The sequence below is a fragment of the Engystomops pustulosus genome, chromosome 10 (genome assembly GCF_040894005.1).
Source record: "Engystomops pustulosus chromosome 10, aEngPut4.maternal, whole genome shotgun sequence".
Taxonomy (NCBI): domain Eukaryota; kingdom Metazoa; phylum Chordata; class Amphibia; order Anura; family Leptodactylidae; genus Engystomops; species Engystomops pustulosus.
The window spans coordinates 26276168-26292378 of NC_092420.1; the positions used below are offsets into that span (position 1 = coordinate 26276168).

Below are 16211 nucleotides of genomic sequence, written 5' to 3' on the forward strand. Positions count from 1 at the left end.
AGTGCACCTGCCAGTACAGTGCCAACTGGCTCCACAGAGGACACCGCGCATGGCAAATTTATGGTGTAATTCACCATGTCTCCTGTAGGGGTACTGTACTTTGATTTTTGATTTTAGGTACCTTTTTTCAACGCAAATGCCTTGTGAATTGTAAAAAAAAAATTGTAAAAATTATAGAATTCAATGATTTAAAATAGCATAAAAGTCTAAAAAATAATTTCTCATCCCATTTGCTCCAGAACTACCACACCTGGGGCTAATACTACTCTTCCTTCATTGCTATGTACTGATAATACCCCAACTACACACATGGATCCATTGCAGCCAATCACTGTCTGGTGATTGAATGCGAGGGATGTCACTTGAGGGGGTATTGAGGATACAGTCAGAGTTATGCCCAGGAACTTAAGGTGTCCCAAAAGGTTTTTGTTCCTCGTATAATGTGACTGATAGTTGGCATGACACATTACAACCATTGTGTCTGATACAGATGGGCTTAGGTGCCCAGCAGATATGATTGACGCCTCAAGCTCCACATTGATGTAGTTACTGCAGGACAGTGGCAGGTGGTGTGAACACCACAGTTCTTAAATATACTGTATCAAATGCCTTTGAAAAGTCCAGGCATACAACTTCCACAGCATCCCCCAGGTCCAGTCTGTAACTTACCTCCTCATAGAAGCCAATTAGAATTGTCTGACAGGACCGATCCCTCATAAACCCACGCTGTTGCTGGGTTATAAGGTTATGTACAATAAAATACTACAGGAGGGCATCTCTAACAAACCCCATAAATATCCCCACAACAGAAGTTAGATTCACAGGGCTGTAGTTTCCAGGTTTCACTTTTGATCCTTTTTGTTTATTGGTACAACATTTGCTATGCTAAGTCCCATGGAACAGAACCAGTTCTCGAGGAATATTCAATTATTAAAAATAACAGTTTGTCTATGATGTTACATAGTTCATGCAGAACCCGGGGGTGTATGCCATATGGGCCGGTGATATGTCTTTTTCGCTGCCTTTATCTCTTTTTTTACAGAAATTATATTTCTCTCTTTTATCCTGTAACGCCTCATTGCTACCTTTGCGTTATAGCACCTTAAACACCTTTGTTGCTTATTGCTCTCCTTAAAGTACTAGTTAATCACATTGGCTTTTTCTTGTTCCTCTTATGCTTTTTCTCATATGGTATGTATTTCTCACAGGCCTATAAGGTCCTCCTTTAGCTGCTGAAAATTTGCCCTCCTGAAGTTAAGAGTGTTTGTTGCACCTCCACTAACGCTCTTAGTAAAGTATATTATAAAATCAATGATATTGTGGTAACTCTTACCCAATATCCCACCCAACATGTAATTTTGATACCGTCAGGTTGGTTAGGATAGATCACATGCTTTGCTCATTGTAACAGGGAGTGATAAGACATCACTGTGGGACTCTGGAAACACCCACCAGAGCACCACAAGCACATTAGAATAATTTTAAAAGTTGATTTTAGAAGTAAGAAGGTATTCCCATTACAGCAAATTAATGTTATTGTTCATATTACAAAAAGTTATATAATTTTCCGATATACTTTCTGTATCAATTTCTCATACTTTTCTACATCTCTGCTTGCTGTTATTCCATAGAAAGCTTGCAGTGGACAGAAATCTGTCCATGGTCACACAGGTGCACGCCTCGTTATATCACACAGCTCTGATTACTCTCTGTGTAACGAGCCATGCACCTGTGTGACCATTTTTGTCCCCTGGAAGTAAACATAGAAGCTTTCTATAGAATGACAGCAAGCAGAGATCTAGAAAACAGTGAGGAATTTGATACAGAAAGTATATTGGATAATTATATAACTTTTTATAATATAAACAATAGCATTAATTTGTTGTAATGGGAACACCCCTTTAAGTCTGCCTGTATTATTTGGACACACCTCTTGGTCTACAGAAGTTTTACAGCTCGGCACCATCCAATCATGTGCTGGCCAATTTGGCACGTCTTATTTCCATTGACTCCCGAGGCAATATTCCTTACAAATACTGAAAACTTCAAAACTTTCCGACTTATCGTAAGTTCCCTCCAAACTTTTTCCCTATTCTATTAACATACCAAAGAAACAGAGAGAAATTGATAAACTGACTTGTCAGCAGGAAAGATTTATGGCCGCCTGCTCCTTTCATGAGACGTACAGTAAATGACAAGTTCAAGATAGTATGATCTGAATGTATACATGTAAGTTCATGCTTGGTGCTTCGGGCTGAGTTGCTGTTTGGTTGCATAGTTGGAAATGTTGTACAGGACGTCGTTGTAGAAGCCGCTGAACTTCTGCTCAGGTCACGAAGGTAAAGGTAATTATGGAGGAATTACACACGGTCATTTCTGGCATTTTTATGGAGGGTTTTAAGCTATAAGACCAGTGATTTTGATTTTTAATAGCTATTTGTATACAGGCGGTCCCCTACTTAAGAACACTCGACTTACATACGACCCCTAGTGACAAACGGACCTCTGGATATTTGTAATTTATTGTACTTTAGTCCTAGGCTACAATGATCAGCTGTAACAAAGGTGTCTGCAATGAAGCTTTAGTTTTAATCCTGATTCTTATGACAACCCAACATTTTTAAAATCCAATTGTCACAGAGACCAAAAAAGTTCTGTCTGGGATTACAATGATAAAATATACAGTTCCGACTTACATACAAATTCAACTTAAGAACAAACCTACAGACCCTATCTTGTATGTAACCCGGGGACTGCCTGTATTAGCATATGGTAGGGAGCCATTTGTCAACATTGGGACCCTTCTAGTGACTCATCTAAAAGGGAGTCTATCATCAGTTTTGAACATACCAAACTGCTGATGGTGCTAAATACACGATCACTAGGGTGAAAGTAGCTTAGACATGCAGTGTAAAAATAGCCGAAAAGCCCAATGTAAGGGACAACCAAATGACACTTTCCATCATAGGACAAGTGAATCCTCTTTATTTTTCTCGTGATTCTGATACCATTGCATACAAAAACTTCAAGTTCACACATTGAATTTTGACTCAAGTCAAATGGGTAGTTCTTGTCACTCATTGGCAATGCACTATGCATAAAAAGTGGATGCCGATCACTAACCAGGACCACCCAATAAGCTCTTAAAGGAAATCTACCATCATGATAAACCAGGGACACTTACTAATAGATCCAGACACTGTCACTGTGGTAATCTTATATTTGTTATCTTCTCTCTAAAATTAACTTTTACCACCATCATGATGAGCCAGAAGGGCTCTGAAGGGTGTTTCCAGGGTCTCTCTGGGCTGTAGCCCCCTGCTCCCTCAGCACTTCCCCCATTTCTCTATCTGGGGGGAAATGCTCCTGCACAGCATAACAGTATGTAAAGCGATAGCATGGAGGGGCTCTGGTAATGCCTCCCAGGGACCTTCTGGCTCATTATCATAATCTTGAAAATTGATTTTAAATTTTGGAGGCAATTGATAACATATACTGATTTTAATAGTGACAGCATGGAAGGGCTATGGTAATGCCCCTCCAGAACCCTTCTTGCTCATTATTATAAAGTCTAAAATTGATTTAAGAATTTTGGAGGCAACTGATAACAAATATTGATGTTGATTGTGACAGCATGGAGGGGCTTTGGTAATGCCCCTCAAGAGCCCTTCTGGTTCATTATCATAATGTTGAAAATTGAATTTAGAATTTTGGAGGCAATTGATAACAAATATTAATTTAAGGCCAAAATTTAAAGAATTATGTAGCTATAATGTTTAAAAATACTGTAGCTTAAAGTAATATTGTACAACACAGTATTCATAGAATAAACTCAAATAGCATTGTGGAGGATAGCATTAATTAGAAAATTGTTTTGGATAAAATTAATGAATGTGAATATAATAATAAATTCTAGCATAACACAATACAATACTACTTACAGACGGACCCCTCTGCCCCCTGTGACCTCTGGTGAAACTCTCTGGATGCTATTACTATAGTGCCAGGCTGCAATGATCAGCTGTAAGGTGTCTGTACTGAAGCTTTATTGATGATCCTTGGTCCCATTGCAGCTAAAATGTTGAAAATCCAATTGTCAATGGGGCAAAAAAACCCCTGGAGCTACAATTATAAAATATACAGTTTCGACTTACATACAAATTCAACTTAAGAACAAACCTATGGAAGCTATCTTGTGCGTAACCCGGGGACTGCCTGTATAGTGTAGCCTAAAATAATCTTAGATGTATTTGTATATTTCAATAAAATGATAAAAAAAAATGTAATCATAGCTCAATATTTACAATACGATAAAACCTTAATACAGGCAGTCCCCGGGTTACAATCAAGATAGGGTCTGTAGGTTTGTTCTTAAGTTGAATTTGTATGTAAGTCGGAACTGTATACTTTATTGTAACCCCAGCCAATTTTTTTTGGTCTCTGTGACAATTGGATTTTAAAAATGTTGAATTGTCATTAGAACCAGAATTAACACTAAAGCTTCATTACAGACACCAGTGATAACTGTTACAGCTATTTATTGTAGCCTAGGACTAAAGTACAGTAAATTACCAATATCCAGAGGTCCGTTTGTAACTAGGGGTTGTATGTAAGTCAGGTGTTCTTAAGTAGGGGACCGCCTGTAATCCCACAAGGGGAAATGATGATTTAGTACGGTCTAGAATAATAATGTGTAGTACAGAGGATATATTATAGCACTCTATAAAATAAAATTGTATCAAATAGTGTATTAGAACATCATATAGTACTGTCTTAGGTATTATTACATAATCTGGTATGCTATATAATAATGTTGTATAATATACGGCAAGGACTAGAATATTATAATGGGAATTTTTCAGCAAATAATTGATATTGTTTGTGTATAAAGTTCTACAATTTTCCAATATACTTTCTGTATCCATTCCTGACATTTTTTCTAGATCTCTGCTTGTTGTCCTTCTATAGAAATCTTCTGTGTTTACTTCCAATGCATAGACATCTGACCATGTGATGTTATGGCCAGACAGGTGCAGGAACTGTAATTATCATATAGCGGCTCCTCCACCTGCCTGTCTTTCACAAGACCATGGACAGATTTCTATCCACAGGAAGTAAATTAGACAGGTCAAGCAGAGGTCAATAAAACAGTGAGGAATTGATACAAAAGTATATTGGAAAATTGTATAACTTGACCTTAAACAAACAAATATCAATTATTTGCTGAAAGTGGACAACCCCTTTAATATGGCGAACTGACCCAATTATGATGTAAGCTCCCACAATAATAATTCCTTTATTTATATAGCGCACATATATTACGCAGGGCTGCACAGAGTTTGCCAAATCAGTCCCTGTCCCTAATGGGGCTCACAATCTAATCGACCTACCAGTATGTTTTGGAGTGTGGGAGGAAACCGGAGGACCCGGAGGAAACCCACACAATCACGGAGAGAACATATAAACTCTTTGCAGATGTTGACCTGGGACTTGAACCCAGGTCCCCAGTGCTGTAAGGCTGTAGTGATAACCACTGAGCCACCAGTCCTTCTGCTTCATTTATTATCACAGCTCACCAAATAAATTACATCTGTGCACCACATTAATCTATTAAGTGTAGAAACCAGAGTTGTATCCTATGACACAGGTAGTAAATCCCCCTCGTAGTGTCTGATGTCTGTATATAATATTACCTCTATGTCTGCTCCTCTCTCTATAGTTTAGTTTCTATAAATGTTTTGGATATATATAACAGCCATATAACCGTCTGGGTTAGGCAACATTTAGTGAGATATTTATCGATTTACGAGGGACGCCGAATCCGTCCAGTGGTCCTATGCCAGGTATGCGACACCCTGAATGCTGTGAGCCCCCCAAGCTCCTGAGTCAGCGGGCACATTGTGTGGCATTGATAGGAGCTCCATGAACAGCGGACTCTTTGGATTGTTTTGGAGCAGCACACTCAGCTTTTTCCAATCAAACAGTTTATTCCATCAGATCATCACCATTGTCTGGAGCTTGGCTGCTAATGAAATACGTTGATAGGAAATTTACGCTGTTTGAAAGCGGCTTGTTAGGCACACGTGGATGGAGAGACAATATATTGACACTTTCAATTAGCAGCTCCACTGGGTACTTGGATCCTGGCTGGGCAGTGATGAGATTGGCCTTTTCTTAGTTTTCTATTATTTTAGACAGTCAAACTAAACCTGTCAAACAGAGTTGAACCTCATCCTGAAGTTGGACAAAACCTGTAAATTATATGTATGTATGAATTCTGAACGTATATATATCATATGGATGTTGGGTCGCAGGTAGGACTTCTTGAAAAAATGTAATAGGGCTGATTTATTAAGAAGCGTTTGTTACTCACCATTCTAAATTATATGGCCCTCTGGTGCTAGATGTACCACAACTATTAACACTTTCTGGTCTCTTAATAATTTTGATCACTCCGGTGATCTTGAGGGCGGAGGTATCCCCCACCACAACCTGCCACGTGGAGGGGGACCAAGCAGTGGGGATTTATTTGGAGATTGCCAGATCCTGTGTTCTATCACATCCTCATATCTTCTATGACGTTATCACTCTTTTTCTACTGTAATTTATTGAGAAATTTTGCTTAGTTTTTAATTAAAACAGGCTCCAAAGCTCCTTCCCATAGAGGTCTAAATTTCAACCTGTATAGGGTCTGTCTAAAAAGCTAACCATGACTTGACATCTAATCTCCATCACTGAGCAGTGAGGAATAACCCTTCACTTTCAGCTTGATGTTTGAAAATAATGCTCATAGCATACTACAGTCAGGGAGAATCAGAAAGGGTTAACACTCTCTGCTCAGAGCTCTGTAAACAAAGAGGAGATGAGACAAAGTCCTGTCCTCAGCCTGGTAGTGGGCTGGTAGTCCCATAACCTTGACAACAGAAAAGTAAAGCTGTTACTTTGCTGCCTCTTTCTATAAAAAACTAAGCAAAGTTTCGTAATGAAGAATATTAGATATAATATTAATGTTTGGAACACTCCCCTTCCCCCAACACAATATTAAAAATGACTCTTCAACAATGACATATACAGTTGTCCACAACCAGTCCCTTCCATACATCTTTGGCCTACTGATATCTAACCTCACTTAATCTATGGTCCTTCGTATGTACTTTGTTAGATTGAAAAGCCTACACCATACATCTACCCCTACCTCTTAGAGAACTGGTATCTGAATCGACTTCCCATAAAACTTGCCCTATTATTGGTCTTAGGGCTTTGGATATGAAACCGGCGTCCAAATTGATCTACATGAATCCGTATACTTGTCAATTGATCTTTAGAGTAGAAAGGGGCCTGACAATCTGCCAAGGAGACAGAGGGAATGGCCCAGGCCTTATTGCTATTTCATATCCTTCCCCACTAGGACCTTTTAATGGATGCTGTCCCACTGGTTCTATTGGCCTACTGCCTTAGGTTTCAACACCCAGTACGTTCATTAGCCAAACTACTGTTTGTGGCAGCAGTCCCAAGCTGTTTGCTTCAGCCCATTACCTCCCATCTGACAGTTTAGAGGCTAATTAGCATATTGAGTGCCAAAACTAACAACAATGATTACTTTGGAACGGAGTGGATTAGAGAAAAAAATCTAACTGTGTCAAAATCAATAGAGTAACACGTAATAAAAGATACAAAGAGTTAGAGTTGATGAGGGTGGTGAAAGGTCCTCTTTATGTACCAGTTATGGGGCAGGATACTTGTCCATGCCGTTTCTCTTTTGATTTTGGTGAGAGTTATGGAAATATATAAGTGAAAGAATTGTATGTTTCTCTATCTCTTTTTGATTTTCGTGGCTTCTCTACAGTCATCACTCTATGATGGTCAATGACAAGACCAGGGTGACCAGGATCCAACCCAATATTTTTCTAATTACAAATAATTTGATCATACTTTGCATATAATTTGGTTCCTCTATGAACATATGTTTTTTTCTTTGCAGGTCTTGGAGGAGAACATGAAACTGGAGTGTAAATGTCATGGAGTATCAGGATCTTGTACGACAAAAACCTGCTGGACCACGCTACCAAAGTTCCGGGAAATAGGATTTCTCTTGAAGGAGAAATACAGTGATGCTGTTCAAGTAGAGCCGGTTCGAGGGAGCAGGAATAAGAGACCAATATTCCTCAAAATCAAGAAACCATTGTCATATCGCAAACCAATGGAGACAGACTTGGTGTACATAGAAAAATCCCCAAATTATTGCGACGAAGACCCAATAACGGGCAGTGTGGGGACACAGGGTCGACTTTGCAACAAAACAGCTCAACACACGAATGGCTGTGACTTAATGTGCTGTGGGAGAGGATACAATACCCACCAGTACTCTCGGGTATGGCAGTGTAACTGTAAATTCCACTGGTGCTGCTATGTCAAATGTAACACATGCAGCGAGAGAACAGAAGTTTTCACCTGTAAATGAGAGCTTTACCCAGAGGAGGACATGTTTAGTCCTGGGACTAATATCGTACATTTGCACAAAATCTCAAGCTACATGTGGCAAGATTGTGGCCTACAGCCCCAATGGCCATGTAGGAAGCAAAGTCAATGGACCGTTCTTGTCTTTTGTTTGAGTATTTCTGAGACCGCTCATTCATTGACAGTCTAATATGTCTAAATTCTTCATGGTAGATGAGTGTAGACTGTCTACAGCTGTGAAGAGAACAAGAACGATCCAACCTTTTGGAGGAGCTAACCCTATCTAAGAGGTCTTCTTCTTCAGTCATCCATTCCGTCAAGGCGCACACTACAGATTGAGGGATGTTGCATAAGAAATCAGAGCCTATACACTGTATTTTCCCATATTTTCCAGGATGGACACAAATACGTAAAAGAATCCGGCCACCGGTCGGTCAAACCTAAAAGAAAAACGGATTGTAAACCACATGACTGGGACTGGAGTGATATTATAACAACAGCTGCCATGCGAAATGGATAGGTTAACAATTAATTGTGTGACTTTCCGCTTGGAGTGTGGATTATACTGATAAAAGGTTGTTAATGCTCCTAATTTTTCGCCGTCATTTTTGTAAAAAAAAAAATAGATTTTTTTGTTAATAAGGCGCTGTTATATACATATAAATATATTTTAATTATTATTTTATTGGCACAGGGACTTTAAATATTAGTGTTGATATTTAACGAGATATTTTTAGAGTAAACTAATATTAATTTATTTAACATTTAAAAAAAAAACCTACTGCCATTTGGAACTTGTTTTATACCGAAAATACGTTTTTCTTTAGTTTTAATTTGTAAAATCTCTGTATTGGTAAAAAAAAAAACTGGAGCTGTAAATAATATGTAATACTCAGATCCCATTTATAGTTGTGTACAAGGGATAATCTTGTTTGTTTTCCTGTTTTATGGAGAAAGCAGACATTTTTTTCTTAAAAAAAAAAACTTTAATGCTGTTTGCTGCTAGCTGTCTGGAATAATCACATTCGATATTTAATTAATTAGATTTTTCTGATATTTTTTTTTTTTTGTGTAAATTTATTGGATTTTCATTTGTTATTGGAATGTTCCAGACAAAACTTAAATCTTATGGAAAATGGACCACGGGAAAAAAAAAAGAGTATATTTTGTAAGAGACTATTTTTATATGAATATTTTATTTATATTTTATGCCTGCCTGTATAATTTCTATAATCTTCAGTTTTTTTCTTCACAAAGCACTCAGTATCTCACTCATGGGGTTAAGCAAATTCATACCGATTTTATTCAATAAAAAAAAAAATTGTAAAATAAAAAAAACACGGGAAATTAGATGTTATATGTTTTCTGGTAAGCAATTTGTAGAACGCACATAACTGACAGAGGTCGTTGTAGGGGCTACAATTTGTCACATGGCTTAAATTTTTTGATTAGTATTGAATATTTGTTAGCTTAAAAAAATTGGGAAATTACTGGTCACTAGATGTTGCGTGTTTTCTGTTAAGCAATTTGCAGAACGCACATAACTGGCAGGGGTTATCGTGGGGGCTACAATTTGTAACATGGCTTAAATTTTTTGATTAGTATTAAATATTTGTTAGCTTTAAAATTTTCAAAAAATTGGGAAATTACCGGTCACTAGATGTTGCGTGTTTTCTGGTGAGCAATTTGCAGGGGTCACATAACTGACAGGGGTCGTCGTGGGGGTTACAATTTGTCACATGGCCAAAAGTTTTTGATTGGTATTAAATATTTGTTAACTTAAAAAAATTTCCAAAAATTGGGAAATTACCGGTCACTAGATGTTGCGTGTTTTCCGGTTGAGCAATTTGCAGAACGCACATTACTGTGGAGGCTGCAATTTGTCGCATGGCTTAAATTTTTTGATTAGTATTAAACATTTGTTACCTTAAATAATTTCCAAAAATTGGGAAATTACCGGTCGCTAGATGTTGCGTGTTTCCTGGTGAGCAATTTGCAGAACACTCATAACTGACAGGGGTCGTCGTAAGGGCTACAATTTGTCACATGGCTTAAATTTTTTGATTAGTATTAAATATTTGTTAGCTTATCCCATTCGGAAGAGGAAAAAAGCAAAATTGTGTTTGCGCTTCCCACATGCCTCAGTCATTAAACCCTTTGGTTATTATTAGCAAATGTGCTGTGTATGCTGCCTATTAAATCTCTATATTGTCTTACTGTCAAATTAGATTTTATCACTGACAGACTGTAGACTATGAACTGTACAAACTAACTTCACATACGCAGCCTGATTCTCACAGATAACACACAAAGCTCACGCTTTTTTTTTTATCCAATTGCTCGGAGCATTCGCCCACTTTGTCTCCTCAAAAAACATGTGGGATGCTAAATGTTAACAGTAAAAAAAAAAAAAAACATTAAAAAAAACATTAAAAAAATGTCCTCTACACTGTTAACAGTTAGTCCAGTATTTGTTTTTAGTCCTCCTGTAATTATTTTTTTTTATTTTTTTTGTAAACAGTGTTAGACCAATGTACATCAATGTATGAGATATCGGAATAGCTACTAGGTGAGATTAATTTATTGTCAGACTACTGAACTGATAAGAGATGAAAAATATTTTTATAAAGAATTTTCTGGTTTTATTAACTACTGATATATATATATATGCAATGCACAATGCTGTAGTTCTGGTAAGGGGGTAATGTTTTTCATCATCATTTTACGACTGGAAATTGACCATGGGGACACATTTATTACACCGTGTGGAATGTGTCTTTGGATATGACATGGTCACATCTCTAATATTACAGTATGTTTTCATCTTCAGGCGCTCAGCTAAGATGGAGTTTTTTTTTCAGAAATGTATTTTTTTTTTTTTTTTGCCATTGATCAGTAATATGCAGTGTGAACTCAATGACTATATCAACTCTTCAATCCAATGTAGTTCCAATAAAATCATGGATCTGAAAAAATGTTTTTTATGCCTGTTTTTATTTGTTATTTATTGATTTATTTTCAACAGCCCCCTCCTCCCTAAACTGTTATTTATGACATAATGTAAAATAAAATTCTTTGTGTTGGGATCATACAATAAATAGTTAATTGGCTTGAAGAATAAACATGGGCTTGGGGGGGGGGGGGTTGGTGTTGGGTGTTGATGTGGCTATGAGATGGTCTGCACTGGATAGGAAGTTTGCTATAAGTTTTGGCGGCCTAAATATATGTGGTTTTGTGCTGCAGGACAAAATAAAACAAAATCTGGTCCTTAGAAAGTCGTAATAGGAAATCTATCATCAAAATCCATTGTGATAAACCAGGGAGACTTACTCATAGTTCCACGTACCGTGACTGTGGTAATCTTTTCATATTTGTTATCCATGGCTTCCTTCCTTCTAAAATCAACTTTTAACATTATTCTGATAGCCGGCATTACTAGGGCCCCTCCCTGCGCTGTGCTGAGGGAGCAGGGGGATGGGAGACAGTGTAACAATCTGTGATTCTGCAGCACGGAGAGCACTTCTGGCTAATTAGCATCATTTTAAAAGTTGATTTTACAAGGAGGCCATGGATAAGAAATATATGAAGATTACCACAGTCACTGCGTCTAGCTCTATAAGTGTTACCGTATATATTATTCATTTCTCATGAACTACACCAAAATGAAGATAGAGTTTGTGAAATGTTAAGTACACTTTTACTACTTCCATAGATATTAACAATTGATCATCAGCAAGTGTGACTACCCCAATAAAAGCAGAAGCTTTGGAAGTTCGCTATTCTGGAGTACTCAGTTGTGTGAGGAAAGGCAGTAGCAATGGAGGAGCAGTTCTGCCTGTCTATCAATCTAGGAGACAGAGGCATAACAATAGTGGTAGTAGGGTGGTTACCAAATTAGCGGGGAGAACCATAAATCTTTGTTCTCTATATAAGGCTCCTTTCACACAAAAGCAAACTGTGTGGCGGGGTACCGTTCCCCATAGAAGCCTATGGCGCCCGACCATGATAAGGTGAGTGCAACATCATACCGCCCATGGGTAAAATATAGAGCATACTCTATCTTTTCCCGTATTTACGGCTAGGCACCAAGCCGTACTACGGAGAGGGGATGGTGAGCAGCTCTCATCCCTCTACCTCTCCAGCCGAAAGTGGAAAATTCACAGTGTGAATATTTGAACGTCATCATATAAACTTATATGTGTAAGTGTGTGTAGAGTATACATGGTATATGTGTTTTTATGTGTGTGTAATGCTTATACAGTGAATGTGTGTATATGTAGGGCCTGTGTATATCTGCAAGATAGGGACTTAAATAAAAATTAAAAAAATGGCTTTAAATAGATGTACATTGATCTCAGTTTATTTGCTTTATTACCTGCTGCTTGACATTGAGTATCGTAGCTAAGCCTACTTGTGACCACAAACCTCAAGTCTTTGGCTTGTCCTGTTACTCGCAGTTCTGCTCTGTGTAATGTAAATTTAATGTTACAGTTACTGCACACAAAGAACATAACTTTACATTGAGCAACATAAAAATTTATCTGACAGCTTATCAATATCCTTCTGTAAAATTTCACAACTAAGCTAAGCTATAAAGGGGTATTACCACAAATACAAGTTTCTTTAATATACTCAGGATAACAAAATAACACATTCTCTAATTCCCTGTTATTAACAAAAATACAGCATTTCACAGATATAATTCCAACCTGTCTCAATCAGTCCTGGTGTTTACATTTTGGTTGTCCCTGGATACGACCATAAACTCCTGACTATGGTCGGGCAGATTCCATTGGTATGAATAGCTTCTCTTGTACTACAGGTGGAGTGGCAGCAGACAGGGAGCACTACAGACAGGGTCACTTCCTGTCCAGCAGCAGCTCTTCTGTCAAGTTAAGCTCTGGATGCGAGTGGAGGGGGCATAGCAGTGCTGACTGTGTGTTTTAAAGGGGAGGTAGCAGGGCTGAGTGTGTCATTGTGTCTTATATCCATCTCATGACTCTGATCTGTCTCATCTTTTTTTATGCATCAGATGATAGTAGAATCTCCAGAAGCTAAATGAAAGTGTAGATAAACCCTGTACCCTGATAATCGAAGCACATTGTCAGCACACAGTATCTCACAGCAGAGAGGGATTATGAAGTGTCTACTCAGCTACTGCCTGCTCACACTGCTGAATCTTGCACTGACCATCACTGAGTGATAGGACCAAAAATAGGAATAAAAATAGGTAAAATGGAAAAGTAAGGGGTTAAAAATGATCTCTATTGTGTAAACTTCACTAGTTGATTAAAATCTGAGAATGTTCTTTCATGGGCAAACGCCTTTAAGTTTCTCTAAAAAAAAAACCTGATCTTCAACCATAGGGTCATGAAAAAATATACTGTAGTTTTAAAAGAATTGGGTCCAATTGCGACACCTTACTAATTGTGTATTCCTCCATGTTATTAATATTTCTTCAATGTTTCTAGCTATACAGATACTTACAGGAAACCTACCATTTGATTTGATGCATTATGAAGCAAACATACATTGAGAATGTTGTAGCTACACTGATGCAGGATCATATCTTGGTTAATCCCTGTGCTGAATTGTTTTGCTAATAAAACAGATATAACATTATGTCACTTCTATGGTTGCTCCAGCACTTGCTTTCCTGCTTCTCATAGCAGGAGAGTTTCTCACTGCACAGGATGTTTTCTCCCTGCCAGAATAATCAATTGCTGCACCATCCCCCAGCTGCTGTGTGTGTGTGATCCAGCTCAGGTTGATTAGTGCTTAAATAGTCATGCTTTACTTAGCAGCCATTTGTAATTCCAAGCTCCCTTGTGTAATGTGTTTATCTAGACAGCCATGCTGTCCCAGCTTTCCCAAGGTCCTGAATGTTATAATTGTTTTTTCAGCAAAACCAGTCAGTGTAGCTACAGCAGTCACATGGTAGGTTTGCTTCATAATGTTTCAAATCAAATTGTAGGTTTGCTTTAACAAGAGTGCTGAGCTATTCCTACATTTCTTGTATTTTTACTGTGTCTTTTTCTTGTCTGAAGATTGTGAATTTATTGTGTCTATGGTGGGGATAGGTTATTAATATAAATTCCTGGGCACATTTTTCCTCTGGAGGTTCTACAGGTGAACTGGATGTGTTTTGCTGCCGAACTAAGCGAATTCCAAGGGTTTTTCCATCAGGACAATCTGTAATCATCTTAGTGTAAAGTCTGACTGCCCCTTTAAGTTGTACAGGCAGTCCCTGACATAAGAACACCTAGTTAGAGATGGACCTCTCTTCCTAGTGTGACCTCTGGTAATTAATTGAACGTTAGCCCCAGGCTGTAATGATCAACTGTAAGTGTTTTCACAGATGCCTGCAATGACGCTTTATTGTTAATTCTTGTTTCCATTACAACCCAAAAATTTTGAAATTCAATTAGTCACAGAGTTAAAGTATACCTGGAATATACCTGATCTGACTTACATACTGTCACTGTACTGGCATAGTTCGTGGGGACAACTGTCACAGTTACGGAGGGTACTAGGTAGTACCAGGAGGAAGAGTCTGTGGACCCTTTGGACCACCGCGGGAGGTGATGGTACTAGCTGACACCCGGGACCGGATTCTAAGTGGCACCTGGTCTTCATCAGAGCCCGCCGCAGAGCAGGATGGTCCTGCTGCGGTGGGGTGCCACCAGGTCATTCCACGGGTGCGACTAGGCCTGTGGTGGTAGCCAAGTTAGAAGGGATAAGAGGAAGTGCAGGACACAGTCCGAGCCAGGGATGACAGCAGGAACATGTAGGAGCACTGGTAACACAGGAACATAGAGGAACACTGGTAACGCTGGCACGGACTGAAGACGACGCTGGACTGGAAGGCACAGCAGGAACACAGTGGCAGGCTGAAGACAAATAGGAGCGTCTGGGAACGTTGGAGATACACAGGAGCGTCTGGCTTTCACTTCAACAGGAACCGCTTTGGAAACCGAGGTCTGGAAACCCTGGAAGTTCCTTGAAGAATGAGTGAGTGGCCTAGTCAGACGGTATGTAGGCTCGTGGAGAGATAAGTCCAGGCCGGGGTGCGCTCTGCCACACAGAGAGGCACGGATGTTCACCTGACTCCTGTTTTAGTGATCCGTGGGGGTCCTATCACTGAGGCACCCACCGATTACCAAGTTGTCCCCTATCCAGTGGAGCTAACTTGATGTTACCGGACAAGCCCTTTAAGAACAAGCCTAGAGAACCAATCTTGAATGCAGCTTAAAAACAAACCTATAGTACTTGTATGTAGCCCCAGGACTGCCTGTACTATTTTGTATAAAATAGTAACATATCCAATAGTGGATTATAATATAGGCCAGTGATGGCGAACCTTTTAGAGCCTGAGTCCCCAAACTTCAACCAAAAGCCACTTATTTATTACAAAGTGCCAACACAGCAATTTAAGCCGTAATTTATTTCTCCTTGTTCATTGACAACTTTCAATCGTTCAGCCTCCTAAAGATTCTTTGAGTGATGTCTGGTGAACTTCATGCTGGGTCGATGGCCTGGGTGCCCACAGAGAGGGCTCCGAGTGCCGCCTCTGGCATCAGTGAAATAGGTTCGCCACCACTGATATAGGCAGTTTGGGCGGTAGCCCAAGGCTTCTAGGTTGCTTATGGCCACCCAAACCACCTGCCAAATCTGTCCTGCTCTCAAAACACATGTATACAGCCATGTTAGGACCTATGAAGGTCCTCCAAAGATCCTGAAGCCGCAGATTGAAA

General features: G+C 39.0%; 1 protein-coding gene across 2 annotated transcripts in view; it reads left to right on the forward strand.

The window, feature by feature from the left end:
• Positions 1-11403, forward strand: part of LOC140103592 (protein Wnt-7a) — a 57448-nt gene extending 46045 nt beyond the window's left edge. For both annotated transcript variants that reach the window (XM_072126732.1, XM_072126731.1), the window contains exon 4: positions 7982-11403. In XM_072126732.1, coding sequence (XP_071982833.1) covers positions 7982-8461 — 480 coding nt within the window. In that variant the 3' untranslated portion in view covers positions 8462-11403. The remainder of the gene's footprint in view (positions 1-7981) is intronic.
• Positions 11404-16211: the final 4808 nt, after the last annotated feature.